This window comes from Anoplopoma fimbria, chromosome 12 (genome assembly GCF_027596085.1).
Source record: "Anoplopoma fimbria isolate UVic2021 breed Golden Eagle Sablefish chromosome 12, Afim_UVic_2022, whole genome shotgun sequence".
Taxonomy (NCBI): domain Eukaryota; kingdom Metazoa; phylum Chordata; class Actinopteri; order Perciformes; family Anoplopomatidae; genus Anoplopoma; species Anoplopoma fimbria.
Genome location: NC_072460.1, coordinates 26,767,834 through 26,795,733, shown reverse-complemented (window position 1 = coordinate 26,795,733; position 27,900 = coordinate 26,767,834). Strand labels below are relative to the sequence as shown.

General features: G+C 41.6%; 1 protein-coding gene across 1 annotated transcript; it reads left to right on the top strand.

Moving 5' to 3' along the window:
• The first annotated feature begins 52 nt into the window (after positions 1–52).
• LOC129099331 (myosin-7B-like) lies at positions 53–25,291 on the top strand. The gene is made up of 45 exons (XM_054608531.1): positions 53–152; positions 233–336; positions 781–924; positions 1,037–1,193; positions 1,726–1,753; positions 2,021–2,114; positions 2,785–2,877; positions 2,971–3,034; positions 3,199–3,297; positions 3,930–4,033; positions 4,171–4,309; positions 5,296–5,414; positions 5,559–5,708; positions 6,070–6,240; positions 6,428–6,607; positions 7,481–7,613; positions 7,716–7,792; positions 7,896–7,983; positions 8,850–8,967; positions 9,114–9,237; positions 9,439–9,575; positions 9,728–9,898; positions 10,038–10,122; positions 11,209–11,451; positions 11,590–11,766; positions 12,660–12,805; positions 13,024–13,114; positions 13,203–13,360; positions 13,511–13,742; positions 14,355–14,481; positions 14,739–14,857; positions 15,050–15,246; positions 16,028–16,211; positions 16,310–16,475; positions 17,726–17,850; positions 17,932–18,047; positions 18,147–18,333; positions 18,902–19,111; positions 19,553–19,678; positions 19,807–19,897; positions 19,982–20,061; positions 20,689–20,793; positions 20,889–20,984; positions 21,549–21,670; positions 25,225–25,291. The coding sequence occupies exons 1-45, from the start codon at positions 53–55 to the stop codon at positions 25,289–25,291; spliced, it is 5,844 nt and encodes a 1,947-aa protein (XP_054464506.1).
• Positions 25,292–27,900: the final 2,609 nt, after the last annotated feature.

Genomic DNA, 27,900 nt, shown 5'->3' with positions numbered 1-27,900 from the left:
TAAGTTACCTCGCCTTTGAAGAATATGTGTGTTCATGTGTTCTGGTGTTCAGATGTCTCGGTTCCTGGACCTGGCGGAGTTTGGAGAAGCTGCTCGCTTCCTTCGTCTCTCCAACCTGGAGCAGCTGGCTGCTATAGCCCAGGCTTATGATGGTAGATATACTACATACTCCTATGGGTCTACATACTCTATATGTTCATATGCGTGAATAAGGAACTGTGTGTTCTCTCAGGCACCAAGCGCGTCTGGATGCCTGATGATGTTGAAGCGTACATCGAAGTGGAGGTCAAAGAGCTGAACGGAGACAAGACCACGGTGGAGACCAAAGACGGACGGGTCTGTCAACCCTGATTACTCAATTTACAAATGAATTCATTTTTACAGGCTCTAATGGACTGGACAGGTCAAATATATATTTAATGAAACGCAGAGGAACTTTGACATATTTCATTTGGCTTCATAGTTTACTTGGATGTTCACTCAGGTGTAAAGACGTAGTCAGCGAGGAAGCTCTCAAGGTCATAAAAGTTAAAGTTCAGAATCTGCTGCTGAAATGTTTGCTTGTCATTTATACTTCACTCTGACCAAAGCTGAATTTTGGGGCCAGTATTGATATTGATATTATATTATAAGCATCTTTGATAATAACACTTTTTGTTTCTTTCTAACAGTAGAAATAATGTATAAGTTAGCATTTCTCAACTGTCTGAAAACATCTGATGAAGCAACTTCTCATGCTGCATGAACTCATATTCTGTGTGTTTTATGTCCGTGTTTCAGTTCCTGGTGGTTAAAGAAAACGACCTGCAGCCATCGAACCCTTCAAAGTTCGACATGATTGAGGACATCGCCATGCTGACACAGCTGAACGAGGCCTCTGTGCTCTTCAACCTGAGGAGGAGATACAGCATGTGGATGGCCTACGTGAGTGTTTACTCTAACGCACATAGAACATTATGTTTTGATGATAATAAGAAAGACGTGGACATGATATTTTGGTGTGATGTTTTAACCTTTCCGTGTGTCTCTGTGTCAGACGTACTCCGGTCTGTTCTGTGTGGCGGTCAACCCGTACAAATGGCTTCCAATCTACTCCACTCCGGTGGTCGCCGCGTATAAAGGGAGGCGTCGTCTGGAAACTCCGCCTCACATCTACGCCATCGCTGACAACGCCTACACCGACCTGCTGAAGAGTGAGTCACCCGTGACCTCTGACCTCTAATGTTGACGCTGCTATCGGGTGACTGACAGCTAACAAATGATGATGCCCCTCTGTAGCAGATTCTTGGCTAGGGTCGAGTTATTTTGGTCTGGCCATTTTGTGAATGATTTTAATCTAAATAACTTGTCATCAGCAGTCATATTAGGGACCTTGGTTGGTATCCTAGAAGACAACAAAAGTTTAACTTATCTTGTAAATTCATATTTTATTTTCATGAGTACATTTTTTATAGGTGAATGAATTTCCAGAGGCAAATGATAGATTGAATGAATTTGTGTCATATTCATTTAAAACGCTGTTTTGTTTAAAAACCACCGTGCCCTGTATTTCTGCACACTGTAGCGATGTTAGGTACTTTTTCAGTGTTTGTTTAGCTCACAGACATGGAAATGGTAAAAACCTATGTTACTTTTTGCCAGAAAGTGGAGATGAATAATATGTTGAATTAGTCCTTTAAATGTTATCATAACTGTCGGTTCACATGACTTCATTTTCCGCCACAGATCGGGAGAACCAGTCCATGTTGATCACGTAAGTCAGAGCTTCAGCTTCTTAAACATTATAGGCTTTAAATATTCTGAAAATGTATGTAACGTCATAGTTTAAAAATATTATTGAATCTATGAATTTTATGAGTAAGAAATGTCTAAATTAGGCTACATACACTATAAAATACATGCAATTTATACTTTGTGAACACGTCTCTCTCATCAGAGAGTCTTGTTATTTTAATTTATGACATTAGTGTGCAGTGATCTTTGTTCGTTAAACTTACTGTACTGTGTGTCGTCCTGTCAGCGGTGAGTCGGGCGCAGGGAAAACGGTCAACACCAAGAGGGTGATTCAGTACTTTGCCATCATCGCTGCTCTGGGGGAAAAAGTGAAAAAAGGAGTAAGTCCTCTCTACATGCTATCTTTGTTAGCATCTTTTTGCTATTTATAAATAAGCGCCCTGGGAATCCTTCAATTTCATTTTGTTTCTACCAGACGGCAACCTCCAGATGTGCCCAGTGAAGTCAATGCTTCATGTGTTAAAGCTGCATTCTCTCTCCTGTCCACCAGGGGGCGACTCCTCTGGTTGTATAGAAGTCTATGAGAAAATGACTCTACTTCTCTCTTGATTTATTCCCTCAGTAAACATTGTAAACATGAGTTTATGGTCTCAATCTCTAGTTTCAAGTCTTCTTCAATACAGCATGATGTTCATTTAGTAAATGATGCTCCATTTAGAGTCAAACAGACCATAAAGCAGGGGATGCTTTAGGGCGGGGCTACACACTGATTGACAGGTCGACACCAGAGACGTATACGGCGTCTCTACGTCACTCCTCCTCAGTCCATATATGATAATTTCTATTAATTGGTTGCGAAAAAAACAGCATGGCTACGGCCGTAATCCAAGATGGCGATGGCCAAATCGCTGAACTCAAGGCTTCAAAACATCAGTCCACAAACCAATGGGTGACGACTTTGTCCACTTCTTATAAACAGTCTGTGGTTTCTACGTGTCCATCAGTCCCCTGAGTTTAGTCTTTAATTTTTTTCTCTTTTTGTGTCTTCAGGGATCTTTAGAGGACCAGATCATTGAAGCTAATCCGGCCATGGAGGCGTTCGGCAACGCCAAAACCGTCCGCAATGACAACTCATCCCGCTTTGTGAGTTTGATAAATTCATCATGATGGCCGCGGGCGAGCCGAGGGTGATGTGTTGTGTTACAAAGAGCGTCCGTCTGTGTTTGTGTGTCTCAGGGAAAGTTCATCAGAATTCATTTTGGGCCGACAGGAAGGCTGGCGTCTGCTGACATCAACATCTGTGAGTTGTTTTTTACAATTAAATCAAAACATTTCAAGATGTGTTTGACATTATACATTTAGTATTGTAGAAATAACAAACGATTCCATTCTATTCATTTGTATTAAATAGTATTATAGTTCTACAGTACAGAAGAGTAAGTATATATGTGTGTATTTCATCAGATCTTCTAGAAAAGTCAAGAGTTGTGTTCCAGCAGCCGACAGAGAGAAGCTACCACATCTATTATCAGATCCTGTCCAATAACAAGCCAGAACTACAAGGTAACCACACCCACTACTAGATCCTGTCCAATAACAAGCCAGAACTACAAGGTAACCACACCCACAACTAGATGCTGTCTAATTATCTTACTCGAGTATTTCCATGTTCTGCTACTCTGAGAAGTAAATATTGTACTTTTTTCTGTACATACATACAAAAAAACTTTCTGGCTGTTTTTCTGTCTGGCTGGAATCAGAAGCTGTTTATTGCCAAGTACGTTACACATATAAGGAATTAGCCTAAGTGATTAATTGAATACACAGTGCAATAATATAGATGTGATAAAAAAATAGAAATATGAAAATATACAATAAAATATGGTAAACAAGTTAACTGATTTATGGAGGGATACAAAGATTAATACAAAATGATCTTTGTAAAAACCTTTGACTCTAATATGTCAACAAAATAAAACTAGAATTTGGAACCTTGCCAGATATCTGTTCTGGACATTTATGCAAATGATCACATAATTAATAAAATAATGCCTCGTTAAGATTTTTTAACATAACATGTCAGAAAACTTATTGTTCAAAAAGTAATTGTCTTAAAGTAAGTAATCAACCGGGAGGTTTAATGGTGATATCTATTAGTTAAAAGTTTAACCCTTTCTCTCTTTCCTGTGTTGCAGATATGCTGTTGGTGAGCACCAACCCATACGACTACCACTTCTGCTCTCAGGGTGTGACCACAGTGGAAGGCATGGACGATGGAGAGGAGCTGAAGCTCACTGATGTAAGAAACCTCACCCCTAAAAACACACACCCTCTGATTACATGTTAACTATAATCTGTGTGTGTGTGTGTGTGTGTGTGTGTGTGTGTGTGTGTGTGTGTGTGTGTGTGTGTGTGTGTGTGTGTGTGTGTGTGTAGCACGCCATGGACACGCTGGGCTTCACTCCAGAAGAGAAGTACGGCTGCTATAAGATCGTTGGAGCCATCATGCACTTTGGCAACATGAAGTTCAAGAAGAGGCCGAGAGAGGAGCAGGCCGAGGCCGACGGCACAGAGAGTAAGACTCGCGGCTACAAGCCAATCGGATGTCAGATTATTATCACAAATACAACAATCATTTTATGCCATGGAAGCACAGATAAAGCTTCTTAGCAAGGTTAGCTTTGTTTACATTATGTTTTATGTAGGCAAAGAAAAGCATGACATTGACATCCAAAACAATGAGCAAGAAAAAGCTAAATAAAAACAATTATGGTAGAATAAAATTTGACTTAAATAATTTGATAAAAGTTAAATAAAATACAAACAGAATTGAGCATAAATACAGTGAAAATGCAGTAATAAGTTGTCCTAAATGATAAAAGTGCACAGGATGGGAAAGTGGATAATGTCAGGGCTCATTTAAGGGCGGGTAAAAAACCTTCATTCAAACTCAAAAACAAGCGGCTACGTATCCAAGCAATCAGCTCAAAATTGTCCTATAATACACTACATGCAATCTTGCCAAAACACAAAATTATACTCACCAAGCTGTCTGCCTGCGTAACAGCAGCTGAGTGGTGGAGAGGTACTCAGCAGCATGTGTACTGGTATTTACGTTAGCTGTTAGCGTCTAGTCAAACACACCGTCCAAAACAATAAAAGTGAGTGCAGAGCAGCGGCCGAGAGGCACTCAGCAGGGTGTGTGTACTTGTAGTTCTGTTAGCTGTTAGCCAAACAAATAATACAAAACAATAAAGTAAGCAAACTAACAAGCAGTGATGTACACAACTAAAGGGCTGTAAAGCCTTTTAAACACGCTTCATTCAAAAAAGAAGCTATATATAATATTGTACTTTTCACACCGCTACATCTCAGAGGTAAATATTGTACTTTTTACTGTACTACATCTCAGAGGTAAATATTGTACTTTTTACTGTACCACATCTCGGTCAGGTGGTTCTTTGCATCCTCATTGTCATTAAAATGGTTGGACGTCCATGTAGCCGGGTATTAATGGGCATTAATGGCAGATGAGATGAGATGTTTGTGTTGTGTGTTGAGGTACGGATAAATCAGCGTATCTGATGGGCATCAGCTCTGCCGACCTGCTGAAGGGTCTGCTGAACCCCCGCGTCAAAGTCGGAAACGAGTACATCGTCAAAGGACAGACGGTAGAACAGGTAACCCATCAACCAATCAATCAATCAGTCACAGTCTACTGTGTATCTTCTGTCTGTACTACATTATACTACAACATTAGTAGGTTCAGTGAACATGAAAACACATTGCTATCAAACCTAACCAGCTGTCCATTGTTTGTGTAGGTCAACTCTGCCGTTGCAGCTCTGGCCAAAGCCACATATGACCGTATGTTTAAGTGGTTGGTGAGTCGTATCAACTCGTCCTTATACACCGCTCTGCCTCGTCAGTACTTCATTGGAGTCCTGGACATCGCCGGCTTCGAGGTCTTTGAGGTAAAGAGGAGAGAGTGATGGAGACTCCAGTCTTAGTGGATGTATAGGAATACATAATGAGGTCACAGTAGGTGGATGGCAGCAGCCTGGTGTACAGACTGGTAGGATTGGAGGTAGCTAATGGCAAAGTTTTAAGATACAAAACACAAGTGATGCTGCAACCAATATATTGTCTGAAAGCACCTTCAGAGAGGTGAAGGAATTAAACATATTCAAATTTCCAAATGAACTGAAAACGGCCTGTGTACGGGTGAGCTGGGAGATGCTTGGAGATATGGTTCCATTATGTCGTGGATCTAGGCTACAGCCCTTCCTGCCTGTGATGCACAACTACATTTCATTTTTTCACATCTTTCTGCAGTTCAATAACTTTGAGCAGCTGTGTATCAACTTCACCAACGAGAAGCTGCAGCAGTATTTCAACCACCACATGTTCATCCTGGAGCAAGAGGAGTACAAGACTGAGGGGATCGAGTGGACCTTCATAGACTTCGGTTTGGATTTACAGTCCTGCATAGACCTCATTGAGAAGGTGTGTGTTTGTGTGTTAGTACTTGCATTACTCAAGTCCTTTGTAAAGCTTAATTATCTTTGACATTATAGAGGCAGAGTTTAACCATTGGTGTATTAGTTCTATGAGATAGAAGAGGTAGACGTGTTGGGTGAAATCAGATGACACAAATGACAAATAATCAAAGATTAATATGGATATTTTCCAGCCCATGGGTATTCTGTCCATCATGGAGGAGGAGTGTATGTTCCCCAAGGCCACGGACATGAGCTTTAAAACCAAACTCTACGACAACCATTTTGGAAAATCGCCCAACTTCCAGCGGCCACGGCTGGACAAGAAGCGCAAATATGAGACGCACTTTGAGTTGGTTCACTATGCCGGAGTGGTGAGTGTCAGCTCATATTGTTCCTGTTGTTAATCATGTTAGAGGCACTTTGCTCCATAAATTACATATTTGATTTGTTGGTTCCCAATCACAAAATGTGTGAAAGAAAAAAGGCTTTATCACACAGCTGTTTAACCATCCTAAGCCTAGTTAAATAAAAAATATATTTTCTGATTTTGGAGGCTGTAATAGAAAAACTACCACACGGTTTTGGAATGATTAATGGAGACAGTGAAATGAAGTGGAGCGCTGGCATTTACAATGTGTCTGTAGCTCTTTGTCTCACCTTAAGATCACCAAACAAGCATTACAGTTCTGTATGTCTGTAAGCAAAAGACAAAAGTCCATGTGTGTGGACAATGAAGATGATTAGTCTATGCTTTTATTTTAACGGTTATATTAACTTAAACTTTGGAGTCCATGACTAATTGTCATTACAACTACATTACAACTTGGCATGGTTTCTAGTGTTAGGGATTCAAGATGAGCACTGACTTTACATTTATTTCTTTGGAAACAATTATTTCTGCTTGATCTTTTTTTTAACCACTAGAAACTGTGGCAAATCCAGTCATTAATGATATACATAGTCAGTTTTGTACCTAAATCTCAGGAAGAAAATATATGAGGTATAAGGGTACAAAGTTTTCCATAATTTTAGCTTGTGGGAGCCTGTCGATCCTGAGAAGAGGCCCGAGAACGGAGCCTTGGTGAACTCCAAGCCATTTTTGTTTGCATTGATATGTACTGCTTTACACAAAAGAACATTTTAGATAATAATATTAAAATAGAAGCCTGTGAGTTGAGTCATTGGAGTATGATTTTTTAAAATCAATTCATAGTCACAGTTGTTCTTATTGTATTTTTCTGTAGGTGCCATACAATATCTCAGGATGGCTGGATAAGAACAGAGATCCTCTGAATGAGACGGTGGTGGCCCTGTTCCAGAAATCCTCCCACAAACTCATGGCTGGACTGTTTGAGGACTACATCAGCTCTGACATAGGTAACTAAACAAACACTATTTGGTGGTGAAAGTGTGACAAACAAACTTGAGCCATACGAAAGAAAGAAAAACAAGTGTGACACTGTGTTTGTGTGGTTTCAGCGGGGGATCCGAAGGCTGAAGGAAAACACAGGAAGAGGAAAGCAGCTTCCTTTCAGACAGTTTCACAGTTACACAAGGTGAGTTGACAGTTGTTCATCCCTTTGACTCTGACAGGTGAGACTCTTGACACTCCTTAAAGACAGCCTCCAACTCATTGTCTGTTTGTTTGATTAAATACAGGAGAATCTAAAGAAGCTAATGGCTAACCTCCGCAGCACTCAGCCCCACTTTGTCCGCTGCATCATCCCCAATGACACCAAGAGTCCAGGTAACCAAACAGCAGCAGCAGTACAAAAGTCAATAACATTTGCATACTAACAGGCATTAGTATGCAAATGTTAGCATTGTTCCAATAGTTGTCAGTGTTTCAATTAGGGCTGCAACTAACAATTACTTCCATAGTTGATTAATATGCTCATTATCTTTATTATTGATGCTCTTAAAATCTCGTAACAACAACACTTGTTAAGTGGCGACCTCTAGTGGCAGTAGTGACCATGATGTGAAGTCCAGGTAGGAAGTTGGGGGGTGGATGGATGGGTCAAACAAACACAGGACTTTCACCCAGGAGGCCGCCGTCGGTGTCCCGTGTGAAATCGGAAATAAACACGTTGAGTTATTTTAAGTTGAAAAACTAAATATGCTACTTTGTTGGAACGTAATTACCTCCATTAGCACATAACCACCTCAGGTACTACATAACAACCGTACTTATTTTAACCCAAAACATGATCTGTTTCCTGAACATAACCAAGTAGTTTTGTTTCACAGCGTGTTTAAAACAGGGGCCATTTCACAACAAAAAGCAAAATGCTCCTATTTGTCCTTTTGGGAATCATTGTCAAACGACCAGCTCTGTTGCTTAGATATGACCACGTGTTGGTTTAAAATCCACTAAAACAGAGAAAAGATGCAAAGTTTCACATCGGATAAACTGACACCAGAGAATGATGATTAAGCATTATTTCCTGTCAATTTACTTAGACAATTAATCAAAATTGACAAAAAATCTAATCATTGTGATTAATTGAGTGGATTTGCTAATATTAACTGACTCACAGCAAATAAAGAAAACTAAATATTCTCTCAAAGACACACCTGCAAAGTTAAACTAATGTAATATCCGTTCTCCAGGTGTGATGGATGCCTTCCTGGTCCTCCACCAGTTGAGGTGCAACGGAGTCCTTGAGGGGATCAGGATCTGCAGGAAGGGTTTCCCAAACCGCATCCTGTATGCTGAGTTCAAACAGCGGTCAGTCCCAACACAGAGACTCAATAGCTAATATTTCAGTTGTTTTACTGACCCAGTGTGGGCCGACATCCCTCAAGTTTTAAACCTGCCAAGAACTTTTTAAAACCAGTACTCTCCAGTAATCCATGTGTACTTTTCTTTCTCAGTTATCGCATTTTGAACCCTGCTGCAATTCCAGAGGACTCCTTTGTGGACAGTAGGAAGGCTGTGGAGAAACTGCTGTGCTCTCTGGACATCGACCACAACCAGTTCAAGTTTGGACACAATAAGGTAGAGCACATATACTATGAATAACACTACCAGGGTCTCAGGATACAGGGTGTCATATGCTATACAGATTGTAAAGCCTTTGAAGCGAATGCAAGACTAGTAAGTTTAGACGTCACTACTGTTTCCACCACTTACTTCTGTTTGGAGAGACGAGATGATGAGTAGTAATGCAGAGCTCTCTGATCTTCTCTGTTCTCGCAGGTGTTTTTTAAGGCGGGGCTGTTGGGTCAGTTGGAGGACATGAGGGACGTCCGTCTGGCGGAGATCCTCACCATCGTTCAGGCCATGGCCAGAGGGAAGCTGATGAGGATGCAACGGGAAAAGATGGCGCTTCAAAGGTCAATATGACAACCACCACATTGATTAATAATAACAGCAAAATGCTCCTTATCCTGAATGTCTGCTGAAAAAAAGGAAAACATGTGTCTGGGAAATGATGTTTGTTTTATGGGTCAAAAGCATGAGCTCGAGCTTTAATTCTTCCTCTCAGGGACGCTGTGATGGTGATCCAGTTCAACCTCAGATCGTTCTTCACCGTGAGGACGTGGCCCTGGATGATGCTGTTCTATAAGATCCGCCCCATGCTCAGGAGCGCACAGGTGGAGAAAGAACTGGCTGCTCTGAAAGAAGAGTTCAAGAAGTTAAAAGAGGCCTTCGACAGGTCTGTTCACCTGTCACACATTCACATTATTATATAACATGAACTACATGCAGGCAGAGATATGAATTACCATCATAAGTCTGCTGCTCTGTGTGTTCTATCTGTAGCTTTGGTTAGCTGTTGTGTCTCTCTCCGTCAGGTCAGAGGGGAAGCGTTGGGAGGCCGAGGAGCGGCAGGTGGTTTTGGTTCTGGAGAAAAGCGACTTGGCTCTGCAGCTCCAAGCTGTAAGTCCCACTGAAGCTTTAAGGAACAACCCCAGTCTGGATCTCTTATCTGGATCTGGATAAACTAAACTAAATGTTAATGTAGCTGCAAAGCATGAAGAACACATTACAAGCAGTGATTATCGGATTTACAAGACCTAGCTTCTTTAGGAAAGTCATTACCAATGGGTTACCCCCTTCCATTTGTATCTTTGGTTGGAAGCAAAACAGGGCTGTTCTTTATCACCTCACTACTTACTATTACTGAATAAAAGAACAACAGTATGGCAATTCAAGTGGTATGCTTTTCTCTTTTACAGTTAAAGTTAACATAACAGTAAGAGAAAATGTCAAATATTTGACAATTAATATCATGCCACAATTATACAGCTTGTTTCAGGCAAATAGCTTATTTTCTAAAACAAAGTCTAATTGACTTTGATTAAATGGGACGCATCATATGTGTTGACAAGTCTGATATTTCTGCCTGGGTAGTTTGTTTGCAGTTTGTTGTTGTCCAGTAAATCTCCAAGATTGTTGTCTTTGTTAATTGGATCAAATTAAGGAGTCTTACTTATGGGTTAGGAAAATTGTCTTTCTTCTTAAACTGAATAAATAATTGAAACAAATGTGATCATCTGACATCTGTATTGTCCCAATGCTGACTACAGGCCTGTTTAAGTTTTGAGGATGAATGTAAGAAACTCTGAAAAGAAAAGACATCTTTGCATCCAGTAAAGCTGTAGGTCCAGGACGTGTTTAGCTTAGCTTAGCACAAAGACTAAAAGGAGATGGAAACTGATAGTATTGTTCTATCAAGTAAAGTAAATAAAAACCAAATTTGCAAAACTAAAAAGCTGTTTGATTTGCATATAAATCAAAATGTCATCGCTGCAATTTGGAAAAAAAGTGGAATACAAAGACTGTCAAGACGAACTTAACTCATAACTATAAGATTTGATCTAAGATACTTTTTTTAAGTTTTAAGAACAGGAAAGCCTTAATAGAAACAACATTTTGCACCTCTTTAAGGAGTGACTCTCTTGTTAACTCATTCTTCTCTTTAATATCTCTAAAAAGTGTTATGTTAAAAATGTGATCATCCAGGAGCAGGACAACCTGCAGGATGCAGAGGACCGCTGCAACCACCTGATTCAGTCCAAAATCTCTATGGAGTCGAAGCTGAAGGAGACGCAGGAACGTCTGGAGGACGAGGAGGAGCTGACGGCCACGCTGACATCCAAGAAACGTCAGCTGGAGGAGGAGGTGGTGTCACTGAAGAAAGACGTGGACGACCTGGAGATGACTCTGGCTAAAGTGGAGAAGGAGAGACATGGAGTCGAGAACAGGGTGTGTTAACCAACAGCTCTGTATCACTGCAGGCTTCCTTTACTTTACAATTTATCTTTTCTCTGATTTCTTGTTTTGGTTGAGAGCTTTAGTTACGGATGGAACTGATAAATTGAATATCTTCTTTCATACTTCCAGGTGAAGAACCTGTCCCATGAGATGTGTGTTCTGGATGAATCCATAGTGTCTCTGACCAGAGAGAAAGCCGCCCTGCAGGAAGCTCACCAGCAGGCTCTGACTGACCTTCAGGCTCAGGAGGACAAGGTCAACATGCTGGTCAAGGTGAAGGCGCGGCTGGAGCAGCAAGTGGACAATGTAAGAAAATATATCTTTGTTTTATTGCTCATCTGCAAATCCAATACAATCACATAGGGTGAAGTAAAATTGGATCCCCACCCACACAAACATACTAATCACCCTGATCGACCCCCCTTCCTTCCTTATTTTTCCAGTTTTGCAAATATAATTCTTCTTACTAACTGCGAGAATAGAAAATAGCTCACTGAAGTGTCAAAATGTATAAATATTAAGATAAGCAAACTGTATGTTTACACAATTGACTGACCAAAGGAACACACTAAGGACATTAAGAGCCTTTGGTCACTAGATGCACCTAAAGGACGTCTAGGATCTTCTCAGAGACCGATAGAACTACGCAGAAGACCCGTAGAGCCTTCTGGCCGGCCTTCTAAAGAACACCTAGAACCTCTTTTATGATCATCCGAAATCCCTTAAGAACCACCAGAACCACCTTTGCAACCTCTACGACCAATAGAACCTCCTAGAGAACTACCTGGATATCTTAAAGAGCCACTACAACCACTTAAATACCTCTAGACAACCCAAAGCCCTTTCAACCCTTAAAACCTCCTAAGTGACCACAAGGACCACTTAATGGACCTTTACAACCTCTATATGACTGTTAGAACCTCATAAAGGGCCAGTACAACCACCTTAAAGACACCTAGACAACCTAAAATTATTTGAACCCTTAGAACCTCTTCAGTTACCACAAAGACCACTTAATGGTCATTCAAAGACTCTTTTTGACCGCTAGAACCTACTAAACTGGAAACACTTGAAAAACCTAAACAAAACCCTAAGAGACCCCTTAAAACTCCTCGAGTGTTCTGGTTCTGAGATCAAGGTACTCTGTCCTCTGAGTTTGTCCCTGTTCTCTGACAGCCTCCCCTCTCTTTTCTCTACAGGTGGAAAGTTCCTTGGAGCTGGAGAAGAAGGTGCGTTTGGATCTGGAACGAACCAAACGGAAGCTGGAGGGGGATCTGAAGCTGTCCATGGACTCAGTGAAGGACCTGGAGAACCAGAAGGATGAGCTGGAGGAGAGACTGAAAAAGTAAGAAAACACGTCTGGACCTGGTAGCTATCAACTTTTATTAAGCCATGGTTTTCATTTCTGCCGGTCTGATGAGACAATTTATCCATAAGGACAAAAAAATATGAAGTTTAGTTTGAATACGTAAAGCTGAATAATGGCAAATATTTAGTAGCAGCAAGATAATCTACTTAAAAACTTTCCTTTCTCTCTCCATCTCTCTCCATACCTCCCTAAAGAAAAGACTTCGAGTCGGGTCAGCTTCAATCCAAACTGGAGGACGAGCAGAGTGTGCTTACTAGTCTTCAGAAGAAGATCAAAGAGCTTCAGGTTGGTCACACCGATCCAGAACAGAACTTGTAACCAGCTTCCTGATCTTCCCCTTCATCACCGTTTGTGTTGTGATTGTTCCCCTCAGACGCGTATCGAGGAGCTGGAGGAGGCGCTGGATGCGGAGCGAGCGTGGCGCTCCAAAGCCGAACGTCAGAGGAACGACATCACCAGAGAGCTGGAGGACCTCGGGGAGAAACTGGAGGAGGCAGGAGGAGCGTCTGCTGCTCAGATCGCTCTGAACAGGTCATCATCATCAGTGAAATATCTCTATGATATTTTATAATTTAGGTCACATGTTGTAATTGTAATACCTTTTGTTATATGAAGGTGTGTTTACTTAAACAGAGCAGTGTACAAATTGGCTCAAATCTTGACTAACTTGATGTCAAACAGGAAGAGGGAGGTGGACTTCCTGAAGATGCGGCGGGAGCTGGAGGAGGCGGGGCTTCACCACGAGGCCACGGCCGCCACTCTTAGGAAGAAGCACTCGGACACGGTGACGGAGCTCAGCGAGCAGATCGATGCTCTGCAGCGAGCAAAACAGAAACTGGAGAAGGAGAAGGTCGAGTTCAGGCTGGAGGCCGACGACCTCGCCGGTAACGTGGAGCAGCTGTCCAGGAACAAGGTAAGTCCACCTTCATGAAGAAAACTCTAATCTAAAGGAGAACTACACTAAATGTATCGTCATTTTGAGAGACATAATCTATAGGCCGTTGACCAGACGGCAACCTTTAGGTCCGAAAGTGAAGTCAAACTTTTATGTGTTAAAGCTGCAGTCTCTCTCCTGTCCACCAGGGGGCGACTCCTCTGGTTGTATAGAAGTCTATGAGAAAATGACTCTACTTCTCTCTTGATTTATTCCCTCAGTAAACATTGTAAACATGAGTTTATGGTCTCAATCTCTAGTTTCAAGTCTTCTTCAATACAGCATGATGTTCATTTAGTAAATGATGCTCCATTTAGAGTCAAACAGACCATAAAGCAGGGGATGCTTTAGGGCGGGGCTACCTTGTGGCTTCTGGCTCCAAAAAAACAAGATGGCGGTGGCCATGATACCAATTGTGAGGCTTCAGAGCTCCAGACCACAAACCAATGGGTGACGTGACGCAAGCTTGCTTCATGCTCCAATGAACAACTTTCAAAGGAATGCATGAGGAGTCCCTTCTTGACTGGAAAACACCTTCAATCTTTCAAACTCCATCCCTCCAGTTTGTAATGCAGCTGTGTGTGTTTGCAGGGCGCGGTGGAGAAGATGTGCAGGGTTTATGAGGACCAGCTGAATGAAAGCCGGAGCAGAGCAGAGGAGCTGCAGAGACAGCTGACCGACGTTTCTGCTCAGAAAGCACGAGCGCTCACAGAAACTGGTACAACACAAACACACGCATACACACTCATATATTATTTTATCATATAATAATAAAAAGAATGACTTCTAGATATCCAGCACTTATCCCACTGACATTTTGTGGATGTGCACATGAATCTTCCAGCCTATAATACAATTATCAACACAAAGCATGACTACTTTTATTCATACCTGAAAAGCACAAGTGTAAAGAATTTCAAATGAAGGCGACTCGATTCACCCACTTTAAACTTCTCCTCTTTGTTGTTCTTCCAGCTGAGTTCACCCGTCGTCTGGAGGAGCGGGAGGCTATGATTGGTCAGCTCCAGCGCTCCAAAGCCGGCGTTTTCCAGAACTCTGAAGACCTGAAGAGGCAACTGGAGGAGGAGAGCAAAGTAAAACCTTTATAACTCTGATCCATTTCAACACTCCACCTTTTGGTTTTCCTAACTATGTTTAGGGCACCTTTCATATCAACACCTGTCTGTTGATCTTAATAAGCCCACTCTCTTTAATGACTGCGTGTTGGTTAGAAGCACCAGGTAAGAGGCTAAAAGTAGATCCATGAGTGACTGTGTGTGTTTCAGGCTCGAGTAGCTCTGGCTCACGCGGTGCAGTCGTCCCGTCACGACAGCAGTCTGCTCAGAGAGCAGCTGGAGGAGGAGCTGGAGTCCAAAGCCGAGCTGCAGAGGGAGCTCTCCAAAGCCAACGGACAGGTGGTTCAGTGGAGGGCCAAGTACGAGACCGACGCCGTGATGAGGATAGAGGAGCTGGAGGACGCAAAGTAAGACAATTCTGATAAAACGGTATATGGTAGAATCATTATGTGTAATAGACATATGTCACACCCACACAAACATGCACAAATCCTTCAGGATCTAAGAAGTCCACCGTCACGGAAACATTCCTGGACCGGACAACAGGACCACATGGGATAAACTGTGTTCTCCACAGAAATGATAAAAGTGTTATCATCAGTTAACATTAGGTTTAGCCAAGAACTGCACACAATTCAAATATCTCAACATATTATAGGTAGCATTTAGCTTGAGACAAGAAGCACATAGACACATTTACAAAGAATGGTATAAAAGAAAGGATGAACTAGTGTACTGCAGCTTTTTCTTTGTCAAATAAACTGCTCTCCGAGTGTCGTCTTGATCTCATCTCTAATCGACTCACCAATTTGCCACAAAAACTGCTCCTGCTTCAGCTCTGACTACAACTGCTGCGACTTTTGGAAGGACTGGACTCCAATGAACTTAGCTGTGCCTATTCATGCTCCCCAGAGGATGAATCCTGATCTCTTCACCGTTCCTCTTACACCAACATCAGGCGTTTCTACATAACTAACAAAATGTCATCATTCAATTAGCAGGTGAAACTGAATTCACTGAGCACATTCATCCTCCCCAGATGATAAACTGATAAGATTATATAACCGTCTATCAGCTACATAATAGGTCGCTTCAATTAATTTGTTTCCAATTGTGCAGCTAACTTAAAGTGTTTTGTTCTGTCTTAACTGCTAAATTCAGGTGTTAACTTGTGCCATTTGTTTGTAGGAAAAAGTTGGTGGTCAAACTGCAGACAGTAGAGGAAGCTGTGGAGACGTCTCAGGCCAAATGTTCCTCACTGGAGAAAACCAAACTGTGTCTGCAGACAGAGATTGAAGATCTGTTGGTTGAACTGGAACGAACCAACGCTGCTGCTCTGGCTCTGGACAAGAGGCAACGCAACTTCGACAAGGTCAGCAACACCAGCCGTTAACTCTCAAATCAGTCGTACACAATGTATTATAAAATAATCTCAACAAGATGTTGTGCGTTTTAATTTGTTTGGTGCAGTTGTTAAGCGACTGGAAGCTGAAGTTTGAGGAGAGTCAGACGGACCTGGAGGCGTCACAGAGGGAGTCCCGCAGTCTGAGCACCGAGCTCTTCAAACTGAAGAACTGCTATGAAGAAGCTCTGGACCATCTGGAGACAGTAAAACGAGAAAACAAGAACCTGCAAGGTATTTGTCTTCTTCACGAAGAGCAGCCACATAGATGGAAGTGGTTCTGCAAGGTCAAGTCTTTAAGTCTCAGTCTGGAGGATATCATGATGTGAATAAAGGCAGGTCTCTATAACTAGCATACGAAATTATGTTTATACCTTTAGCAGTAACAAAGCTTAACTTCCAATTATACACTGTATATCAGCTGGGGGATTACAGGTTACGTTAGAAAACGTTTACTGCTTGTTAGTGGTTATATAGGATTCACGAAATCCATCAACCGTGGCAGACTAACAACAAACCAACAACAATAGTCTATTATTGACATCCCTAATTGCACTCATAGAAAGGCTTACAGGACTTAAAGCAAGCAGACAATCTATGCGAACATCTGACACAGTTCTTAATTCATCTTTTAGGAATCAAAACCAGAACAAAGAACTTTACACCATCCCATTGCTTAAAACAGAAACATTGAAATGGTTACAGACTGACATCAAACCAAAGAAAAGTCTAGAACATTTTGATTAACCTCTCGTATCGGACTTGATACCACACTCTCAGAAATAAAGGTGCTAAATAGAACCATATAGGGTTTTTCGGTGTGTCCCCATAGGAAAACTTTTTTTGGTTCCCGTAGAACCCTTTGTTAAGGTTCCCACTGGGACCCCTTCACAGGGTTCTAAAAATAAACCAATATAAAGGGTTATACCTAGAACCACTTGTTTAATGTTCCACCAATAACCCCCCTATGAGAGGTTTCACAGAGAACCTTTGTATGTTGTAATGGTTCCACCTGGAACCCTGTCTGGAGGTTCTATACAGAAACTTTCAAATGTCTAAGGGGGCTAACAAGAACACGCAAAGAAGGTTGTTCAAAAAAGGTTCTTTATCCCAAGGGTTTCAACTAGAACTTGATGAACCCTAGAATGATCATAATTCAGACCACAGTTTTTGGGGTTTGTGGTTCTGGATTGTGGGCATTACCTTTTAACACACATGCTTTCAACAACCATTGAAGAACTCTTTGGGAAGGAATAAACTCTTCTTGGGACCCTTATTGTCACAAGTAACCCTTGAAGAACGCTTTATTCAGAAATGGGTTATTCAGAAGCAAATGGTCCTGGGTAAAACCTCTCAACCCAGGAACCCATTAGGAACTATAGTTTCTAAGCGTGTCAAACATCTTTATATACGTGATTGTTATGGACCTGACTTCATATCGTCATTGATTGACAGTATGATTGAGAGAATGTGTTTGTCTCCAGAGGAGATACTGGACCTGACGGATCAGATCGGTCAGGGAGGGAAGACCATCTATGAGCTGGAGAGGATGAAGAAGATCCTGGATGTGGAGAAGAGTGATATCAGAGTAGCTCTGGAGGAAGCAGAGGTAAATAACTTACCTCCTGTAGAAATCCATCAACTGTCTACAAACTCATCCGTTCACTAAACAACTCTCTTCACCCGCCAGGGAACTCTTGAGCACGAGGAGAGTAAGACCTTGAGATTTCAGATGGAGCTGCAGCAGATAAGGACCGAGATCGAGCGCAAGATTGCAGAGAAAGACGAAGAGATCGACAACCTCAGGTACCAGATATATAAAGAATGGAGCCAGTGTGGTAAAAACAAAACTTTAAACCTTCAACTAACCAGTTAAAGAGTCGTAATACCAGTGCTGTCCACCAGGCGGGGCCACCAGCGCTCCCTGGACACCGTGCAGGCCAGTTTGGAGGCGGAGGTTCGTAGTCGCAGTGAGGCGGTGCGCCTGAAGAAGAAGATGGAGTCCGACCTGAACGAGATGGAGGTTCAGCTGGGATACGCCAACAGACAGGCAGCCGATAGCCAGAAGGCCATCAGACACCTACAGACACAGGTAGACCCTCTGATCAGAATAAATAGATATGAATAGATATAATACTGAAGGGTCCCTTTATTCCTAAGCAGTCGTGGTTGATGTCTCCTGAGTATCATGGAGATTACAGGAATAGCTCACGTGGATTGCTGAAGATCTGTTTTAAATTTGTGGCAGTGGAGGTTATGGAGGTATCTGTAAGTAAGAGAAGGTTGTTCACAGCTGATTTCAACCTAAAATAAAAATAATAACATGGATTTCAACCTGAGGGCAGAACAGTGAAGCCATTGAAGAGTCTAGGACGTTTTCTAATTTGTTCTCCAGGCGCAGAATAAGTGCATGACCTTGCTTGCTGCTTTCACTGGGAACAAGGAACTTTCATTTTGTGATGATTCTGGCGCCCCCTGTGGACTAAAGTGGTAGTGTTTCTGAGCACCAGACTCCCTTTAGAAAACCTCTCATTTTACGGCAGCAGTGTTTGACAGTCTGACCCACTCAGTCCTGGTTCTGGTTCTCCTGTGCCTCCCTACCCATTGTTGCCCCTCTAATGCAATCTTTGCAGATCTCACGGTGTTCTGTCCTCTCGTAGGTCAAAGAGCAACAGCTGGATCTGGAGGACAAAGTCCAGCTGACCAATCAGCTCAAAGAGCAGATGGTCCTGTTGGACCGCCGTTGTTCTCTGATGATGGCTGAGGAGGAGGAGCTACGAGAGATTCTGGAACAAACCGACCGCGGACGCAAGATGGCCGAACACGAGCTGCTGGAGGTCACGGAGAGACTGAACATGCTGTCCACACAGGTACACACACACACACACACACACACACACACACACACACACACACACACACACACACACACACACACACACACACACACACACACAAATACATGCACTCTCACAAAACTATTGATTTTGACTTGATATTGATTTATTTACTTAGCGAGTGATGGAATTAATGTTTTATGGACTGGTTAGTTGACTGAGGTTTAACTAAATGATAGCGAGATGTATTGATCAATGGACTGACTGTCTTATTGACTGATTGATTAATGTGTTGGTCGATGCACTACCTTAGTGATTGGTGGACCTTTCAGTTTCCTTATTGACTAATCGATTGATCCACTAACTCTTGGAATGATTCATGAACTGGCGGACTAATTCATTAATAAACAGATGTTCTGGACAGACTGACTGATTGTTGTTGAACTTATTGATTATCCGCCTGATTGTTTTCAGAACTCAGCTGTGATGAACCAGAAGAAGAAGCTGGAGGCCGACGTGTCTCTGCTGACGGGAGAGGTGGACGAGGCCATGCAGGAGAGTCGCAGCGCTGAGGAGAAGGCCAAGAAGGCCATCACTGATGTCAGTCCTGACCTCTGACCCCTGACCCCTAACCTCTGTCCACAACATAACTAACCCTCTGTCCTCCGTGTTGTTAGACAGTTGTTGAGTTTTCTTTACCTGAATCTCGTGTAAACATGTTTGATCAGGCGGCTCTGATGGCGGAGGAGCTGAAGAAGGAGCAGGACAGCAGCAGCATGATGGAGAGAATGAAGAAGAACATGGTGTCCACGGTGAAAGGTACCAAACAAACACAAACTCTGTGACCACGGCTGACTAAAGAGTTCTCCTTCATGGTTAACGTCGTGGTCGTCCCTCTCACAGAGCTGCAGGTCAAACTGGAGGAGACGGAGCAGATGGCGCTGAAGGGAGGAAAGAAACAGATCAATAAGCTGGAGACCAGAGTGAGTGAATGTCTCCTTCTGTTAGTAAGACCTCTGCTTCTCTGCACGGACTCACCTGGAGAGTGAGATGGGTCCGTTGGTACTCGGAGCTTAGCTGACAGTATTTTAGTTTTTGTCAACTTCAGAGAATCTCAAATGTGGGAGCACAGAGGATTTAGTGATGGATGATTGTGGGATGATTAGGAAAGGGAGGAAACAGCAGCAGTTTATCACAACATCTGGACAACAAGCAGAACATCAGTCTGCAGAAATGATCAGTGTTCTACTGTTTGGAGATCAGACGTCCATCCTCGTCCACTGCAGGGAACGTTAGTCTGATCAGAAGAACAGGATCATCAATGAAAGATCATCACTGAGATTATTGATTAGCTGAGAATGTGTTTTAAAGATTTATGAACTTCTTGTGTTGCTGCTCAAGAAAGACTTTTTGTTTACATACAAGAATAATAAAGACATGTTGATTCTTTTTATATTTAACTGTCTTTTATTCTCACAAAAGAATGAAAAAGAACCAATAAGAGTATCGATAAAATAATAAAATCCTAACGATACCCATCCCTACTTCATAAGAACCAAGCAGCAGGATCTAAACCTGAGTGGATAAATCAGAAGCGGTTCTGTGTTCAGGTGAGGGAGCTGCAGACGGAGCTGGTGATGGAGCAGAAGAGGAGTGACGAGTATCTGAAAGGAGTCCGTCGCTACGAGAAGAGAGTGAAGGAGCTGACGTACCAGGTTTGGATCACATCACATCACCCAGCTTCATTCCGTACAGACGTTCTGTTGTTCTGTGTGTTTTTTATTTATTGGTTCTCTTTGTGTTCCTGCAGTCAGAGGAGGACAGGAAGACCCTGCTGAGGATGCAGGAGCTCGTCGATAAGCTTCAGACCAAAGTCAAGAGCTACAAGAGACAAGCAGAGAACGCTGTGAGTCTAACAGAGTTATTATAAACTGAGGCGATGCAGGTCACAAAGAAATCAGAAGTGAGGGTTAGAATAGTGTTTAAATCAATATTTTATAATAACAAATTGGGAAATGTCAATGCATTGTGTTTCTCTGGTAGTGAATGATCAGCTGAATCTTTATAGTGAGTTTAAGCTCCTTGTTTTAACTTTACTGCCCTGGTTGTAGCTGTAAAAAAGCTCTAAACAAATCACCATATTCTTACTACTCAGGTACACTGTTCACTCCCTGCTGAGCATCAAACAGCAGACAGACTCATTAAGAGACTAGCTGGTGAAAATGGTGGAGCATTCAGCAGCTAAAGAGACAGATATTTCCCTCAGGAGGAGGTGGGGACCAAAAACAGAGCTAAAAGAGAGATCGTGTTGCTATGTAACCGCTGGATGTGGAGATAAACAGCTGACTGCTAACTCTGCAAATCAACTGTAAAGTTGACGATGTTGTTCCCGCTCTGCTGCCCTCCAGTGGGGCCGAATAAAAAAAGTAGTTAATGCAGGTTTAACGTTGTTCCTCTTTGTGTCCACCAGGAGGAGCAGGTGAGCTGCAGCACGGTGCGTTTCAGGAAAGTCCAACACGAGCTGGACGACGCCGAGGAGAGGGCCGACGTCGCCGAGACGTCCGTCAACAAGCTGCGGATTCGAACCCGCGAGCAAACCACCAAGGTCGCCATGGTGAGGCAAACATTCAGGCGTTTATTGATGTTTTTTTATATCCGTACAGAAAACAGTTTCTAATCTTCTGTTCGTGTTTCTGCAGATCGTTGAATGAACACCATCAGTGGGTGACGCTTGTGATATTTGATTGCTGTGTTTTGGTCTGACGTGTTTCTGCTGTAAAGTCCAGGATCATGGGGGGTCACGTGAATCTGCATCTGCTCTACTGTAACCATGTCAATATGTTTCTATATTTACTCCACTGTTAAACAAAGTGAACTGGTTTGCAAAGGAAGTGTCGAAAGCAGCAAGTATGTACAAGAGCTAGTATAGTAGTACTGAACGATACATGTTTGTAGTACTGAACGTTACATGTTTGTAGTACTGAACCATGCAGGGTTTCAGTACTAAATAAAACAGGTTTGTAGTGCTAAACGTTACAGACTTTTAGTACAAATTAGGTTTGTTGAAGTAAACGTTTCAGGTTTGTAAGAACAATACATATTTGTTGTTCATAGTACTGAACGGTAAAGGTTTGTAGGACTGAGGATCCATATTTGTAGTACTAAACTACAGCTTCATAGCAGCGAGCGGGACAGGTTTGTACTACTGAACGGTCTCAGCAGGTTGTGCACACTGCAACGGTTAGCTAAACTTCTTCATGCTTAGCTTTGTCACACAGTTGTGGTGGGAGAAGGTGATAGCTTTTGTCAGAGTTGGACACAGAGGGCAAGGTTGTGGCTATATCCTGGAACCAATAAGAGACGTTGCCGACCCAGAATGCACCCTACCGCTGTCGGCCATCACTGATTCCTGCTTCTCTTTTCCTTCATGTGGAGAGAAAACTTTCCTGATTGTTGCTGAAAAGTTTTGAGAAATGTGCATGTTTGAGAACAAAATAAGATATAAATGATGGGTCAATCAGTGGTTTGACTACATATATATAAAGTTTATTAAACCTGCATTCAGTGATGTTTATGTTATTAACAGTGAATGAAATGACGGGTTTTCTGCCCCCTAGTGGTCAAAACAAATAGACATGTAATAGTCATATAGTGGCTGTATTCAGACTGTATGTTTGACTATTTATGTGTGAGTTTTACTGATTGAAATCTTCAGTATAGTTTTAAAAAAAAAAGAAAATAAATACCTGTTGGTGTTTGACGTAGTTTGTTGACTTCTTTAAGTTGCTCTTACCACAGAATACCTGCCAGCCTGTGAAACACAAACCATGAAGGTCTCCAACAAAATGAACATTGACCAATAATGGCTCTACACACATTTAGACACACAGACATCTACTGTAGAGGCTGCAGTGTTCATCACAGTTTGTAAAGCTGGAGTAGAGATGCATGTCTACTGTTAAACATCATGAAGGACTTGGATACCAACAGGTTTTTGGATATGAACAAATATCTCAACGCCGACCTTTTAGAGAAGGTGTTTGAAGGAATGAAAGAGGGAGGCTGAGTTCACACAGTCCAACAAGTACAACACCTCCGGAACACTTTGATAAAAACACAGTTTATCTCCTGATGTTCCACTTTTACATATTTAGACGTGATAAACGACAAAATATATCAAACATAGAAGAGAATTACGTCGACGTGGGATTCACTGGCCCACTGGGGTTGTTTTACATTGATCATAATATTAATGGTTGCATGTAAACAGAATTGTAAGTAGCATCAACTTCATTCTCAGTCGGCACAGAGGCTGTGATAGTAGCAGCTTTTAACATTAATCTAAGAAACATATTGATTTAAGAGCTGTTATTATCTGCAAACATCAGGTCTATGGATTTTTCCCATTCTTGAGTCATTCTTTTCTTTCGTGGATGTAGTGAGGAAGTTATCGAGCTATGAGAGAGATTTCTAAGTTGATCCACAAAGCTCTGATTGGAAAGATCTGGAGGTTTTTGTGTACAATTCAATCTAAACCATCATAAATCATTACCATCTCTACACAATCACTGTTTCTATATTATTCTAAAGCAGAATGAATCATTTATGGACAGAAAGTTTATAAGCAACAATTTTGGTGATTATTTCAAGCAAAAAAAATCACTGATTCCAGCAACTTAAATGTGAATATTTTCAGAATCTCTTTCTCTTTTATGATAATAAACTCAATATATTTTAAATAAAAACATTTAAAGACTAAAGAATAAATCATATCGTAGAAAAACCAACAACACAAACACACCTCGAGCAGAGAAGGAGGTACATTTTGGCATTCAACACTTTATTCACAAACTAAAACCAACCACTGATTCCGGGTCAGTGTGGGACTGTACAGGTGTGTTAGATCAGCGTTCACTCTGTGGCTTCCTGTCTCACCTCGGACCCTCTAATTGGTCCATTCATCCCTCCGTCCTCCAATCAAAGTGCTCAGCAGTTTGTCCTTCAGTGTGTGTGTGTGTGTGTGTGTGTGTGTGTGTGTGTGTGTGTGTGTGTGTGTGTGTGTGTGTGTGTGTGTGTGGGTCAGAGCCAGGACTCTGATCTGAAGTCCAGAACGGTCCCGATTCTACCGCTCGTCTTTAGAAAACACACCGAAACATTTACAAATACATTCAAACACAACCAGGAGGTTTTCTTCCCTAGATAGTTGTTAGACAGCAAATAGCACCGCAGAGCAAATACATGTGGGGTTAAAATAAAAATATAATCATAAAACTATAAACAGCAGAGTGGTCGGCTGCACTCACACAGGGAGAAGGAAATAACACTTTTACACTGTTAGAATGAAACTACTGGGATGGAAAAGTGAGGTCAGAACGGGGTTTGAAAGCAGAGATATTATCCAAAGAATCATAAAGGTTTCAGATTATTGTTGTCAATCAGAATCAAAGAGACTTTCTAGAGTGATGAAACAGGAAGTACTCCATCGTAGGAGAGGAAACAGTAACAGGCCGGATGTAGTAAACTCATGAGAAGTGTTCACACAGTAGTTCAGGCAGAAACACTCACAAACAGGTGTCAGGGAGAAATGTCCCCTACAATCACATATTGTGTATTTTGTCCCCTCGAATTTCATAATTCAGACCCGACATCACAAACTAAATCATCCTCAACTCCATCGACATTCATTTAATAAAGTTAGATTAGATTTTGGGTATGGATTTACTTTTTTGGGGCTAATAAACACAGCATCTGATCTTTGTTTGTTTATATATAAAAACAAAACCAACCTTGATGACACTGATGGATTCATCTAATTCATAATTAGAAAATCACCAAATTATAAAACAGTATTTAAACGTAATTTTGAAGGCTGAAAATGAATAAAACAGGAATATGGCACAGAGGAGGAGGAGCTGTTACCTCATTGGTCTACACATCAGCCAATCACCTGTCATCTACCTGCAGACAAAAAAGACACCCGACTGGTTCTCCAGTACTCAGATATAAGTGGACAAACCTTCTGTGTGCTGCTGAAAGGCATTCTGGGAACTGTAGGAAATCCCAAACCAAGGCAGAAGTAAGCGAGAGAGTAACAAAAGAATAACATGAAAATAATAAGAGCTATTTGAAATGTTTGAATTTAACAGTGTAGGAGAATCTGATAGAGGATGTTTAACGCTGACACACATCTCATGTCTGATTATTCAAATGTAAAGAATGTCTTCAATAAGAGGATCTAATTATCCACGCTGGATAAAACTCATCAGATCAGATGTGTGCAAAGTCTGAAATCTGAAATCTTGTTTTCACTTCTGTGTGAATTCAGTCGTTATATTTTACATCTCATAGGCCACACGTCTTAATTTAAACTCTGGACCGAAAGATGGATTTGGGAGAAAATCTGACAGGAAATAACTCAAAAGTAAAAAGTAAAAGCAAAGTGAACAGGAAGTGACCTCATGTGGAGGAAGAAGGTGATTGGACGGCGATGTTTGATGGTTAACCCGAGTAAAAAAACTAAAAGGACGGGCGACAAACCAGAACTCTGACGTGTTTTTGTTTTTCAGGGTGGCAGATTTAACTTGAAACGATTAATTTCCACAAAACAGCTGTAAGTTCTGAATGCGATGACATCATCATCTAGTCCTCTTCTCATTGGCTCACGAGACATCCAAAGATTTCAAGTCCCTTCAGTCTTTCATCTTTTTTCATGCTTGTTTGTTCTTTCTTGATTTTCAATCAAAATGTTCTCGTTCGTCATTTTTCTTCAGAGCTGCCGTGTTGCATTGTGGGTACTGTAGTCAGTCCCCAGGTTAGTACAACTGTAGCTCTGTCGTCAGTAATGCCTTTGGTTACCGTGGTAACCGACGCTCAAGTTAGTGGAAGAAATAATAATAAAAAAGAATAACAATAAAAGAAGTGACATCACAGTGACATCACAGTGATGTCACGGCGTTGGACGTTCGTCTGCGTCCGTCTCAGTCTGAGTTTAGTAACAACAACAACAGGAGGACGGGTCCTTTAATGTCTTTACAGACTGTTAGAAAGACTAAATATGAACAGGACAAACAAATATGGCCGCTGGGAGGTCACCTGAAGAAGAGGAGGAGGAGGAGGAGGAGGAGGAGTTTTATAAACGCTGTTTTATCTCTTAATTAACAGGTTCAGTTTTGACTTAATTATTATTTAAATCAGCTTTTTAGACAGAAATGAATCTAACAATGGAAGCTGGTTTCTATAAAAGTAATGCCTCAGATAAAATGTATTTTTGAGCTCAGGTCACTAATTGTTTTTAATCAACATAAAGAGCAATAATAAAATAAAATATTGTCATGAATAAAGAGCTCTTTAATGTCTGACATCATGTTTCTACAGAAGCCCATGAGGGACAAAACAAACACACCGTAGTTCTCTTACACGATCGGCTCACTGCAGAAGTTTCAGTTGGTTGCAATCTGTGACTTCACCACTAGATGTCTCCAGATCACACATCTTTAAAACCAGTGAGATCATTTCAACATGTTTCCAAAGTCTGAATCTTGAAAACAGTAAAAAAATAAAACCGGTCGCTCTACTGGAATCAAGAAAAATGAAATATTTTTACTGAACCTGCAGAGTTTTTACTTGTTTTAAGAAATTAAGACTCAAAGGAATCAAATAACAGACAGAATATCTGATAAACGGGAGGATAAACTGCTGATATTCTACTCCTCCTCTCCATCACCATCATCCTCCTCTCCCTCCTCATCCTTGTGTCCCTCTTCCTTACCCCGCCTCCTCCACCCAGAAATTCCCTCCTCCTCAGCTTCTCACTCCTTGGTGGAAGAGGAACTTGAAGCTGAGGAGGAGCAGATGAGCAGATGATGAAGAGTGTTTTCGTCCCAGAGTCTCCCTGAGCAGCAGGGTGAGAAGATGATGTCATAAAGATGGCAGAAGCTGATTGGCTGACGGGTGAGACGGGGGGCGTGGTTGTCGGCCGCCTCGATGACCACGGCCCCGCTCCAACCAATCAGGAGGCTCAGCCCTTCCAGCCGTCCCAGATTGGACCTCTGGATCGACAAACAGAGACCACGGTGAAGATGTGTGTGTGTGTGTGTGTGTGTGTGTGTGTGTGTGTGTGTGTGTGTGTGTGTGTGTGTGTGTGTGTGTGTGTGTGTGTGTGTGTGTGTGTCAGCAGACAGACAGGCTGAGGAACGAGCATGCAGATACAGAAAAACACATTTCTTTTATAAATTAGGTTTGTTGGTGCAAAACTAAACATTCAAATACCAAGAATCAGCATGCTAACACATTAGCCTGTTGAACATGTAAAGCTAACCCTGTTCACATTCGTTGTTTAGCGTGTTAGCACGCTAACAATTGCTAGATAGTACTAAAATCAAACTCCAACTGAGGCGTATTAGTTTAGTTTTGTAAATATCTGGTCATCAACCGAAGAAATAGTTTGGAATATATAGAATATTTACATATTTACGGTATAGTTCATATTTTCTTTTCTAAATGAAATGACCGTTATTATAAATAAACTGATGTCAAGGTATTCCAAAGTATCAGGGATCAGCTATTAGGTGAAGGAAACACTTTTGCATTAAAATGGAAGCTGCTAAATATTTGAATTATCTTTGGAAACATTTAATGAGAAATGTGTGTTTTGCAGAAAGAATAATAGATTCAGTTTGAGTTTCAAACAGAGGTTTGACCGACTACATTGGGGGGGAAGTGTTCCTCACATCAGTCTGGAGAGAATATTGTTTCAATCATGTTCCTCAATATCAGATTTAGGTTTTTCCTCATTGATGTCATGTGAACTGGTTCTATACTGT

What these genes read in the sequence shown, in the direction of transcription:
- LOC129099331 (XM_054608531.1), top strand. Translation starts at nt 53, where the DNA reads ATGTCTCGGTTCCTGGACCTGGCGGAGTTTGGAGAAGCTGCTCGCTTC. An exon ending in ATGACAACTCATCCCGCTTT is followed by an intron (nt 2,878 to 2,970) that starts GTGAGTTTGATA and finishes TGTGTGTCTCAG; the next exon opens with GGAAAGTTCATCAGAATTCA. An exon ending in GAGGAGCTGGAGGACGCAAA is followed by an intron (nt 15,247 to 16,027) that starts GTAAGACAATTC and finishes ATTTGTTTGTAG; the next exon opens with GAAAAAGTTGGTGGTCAAAC.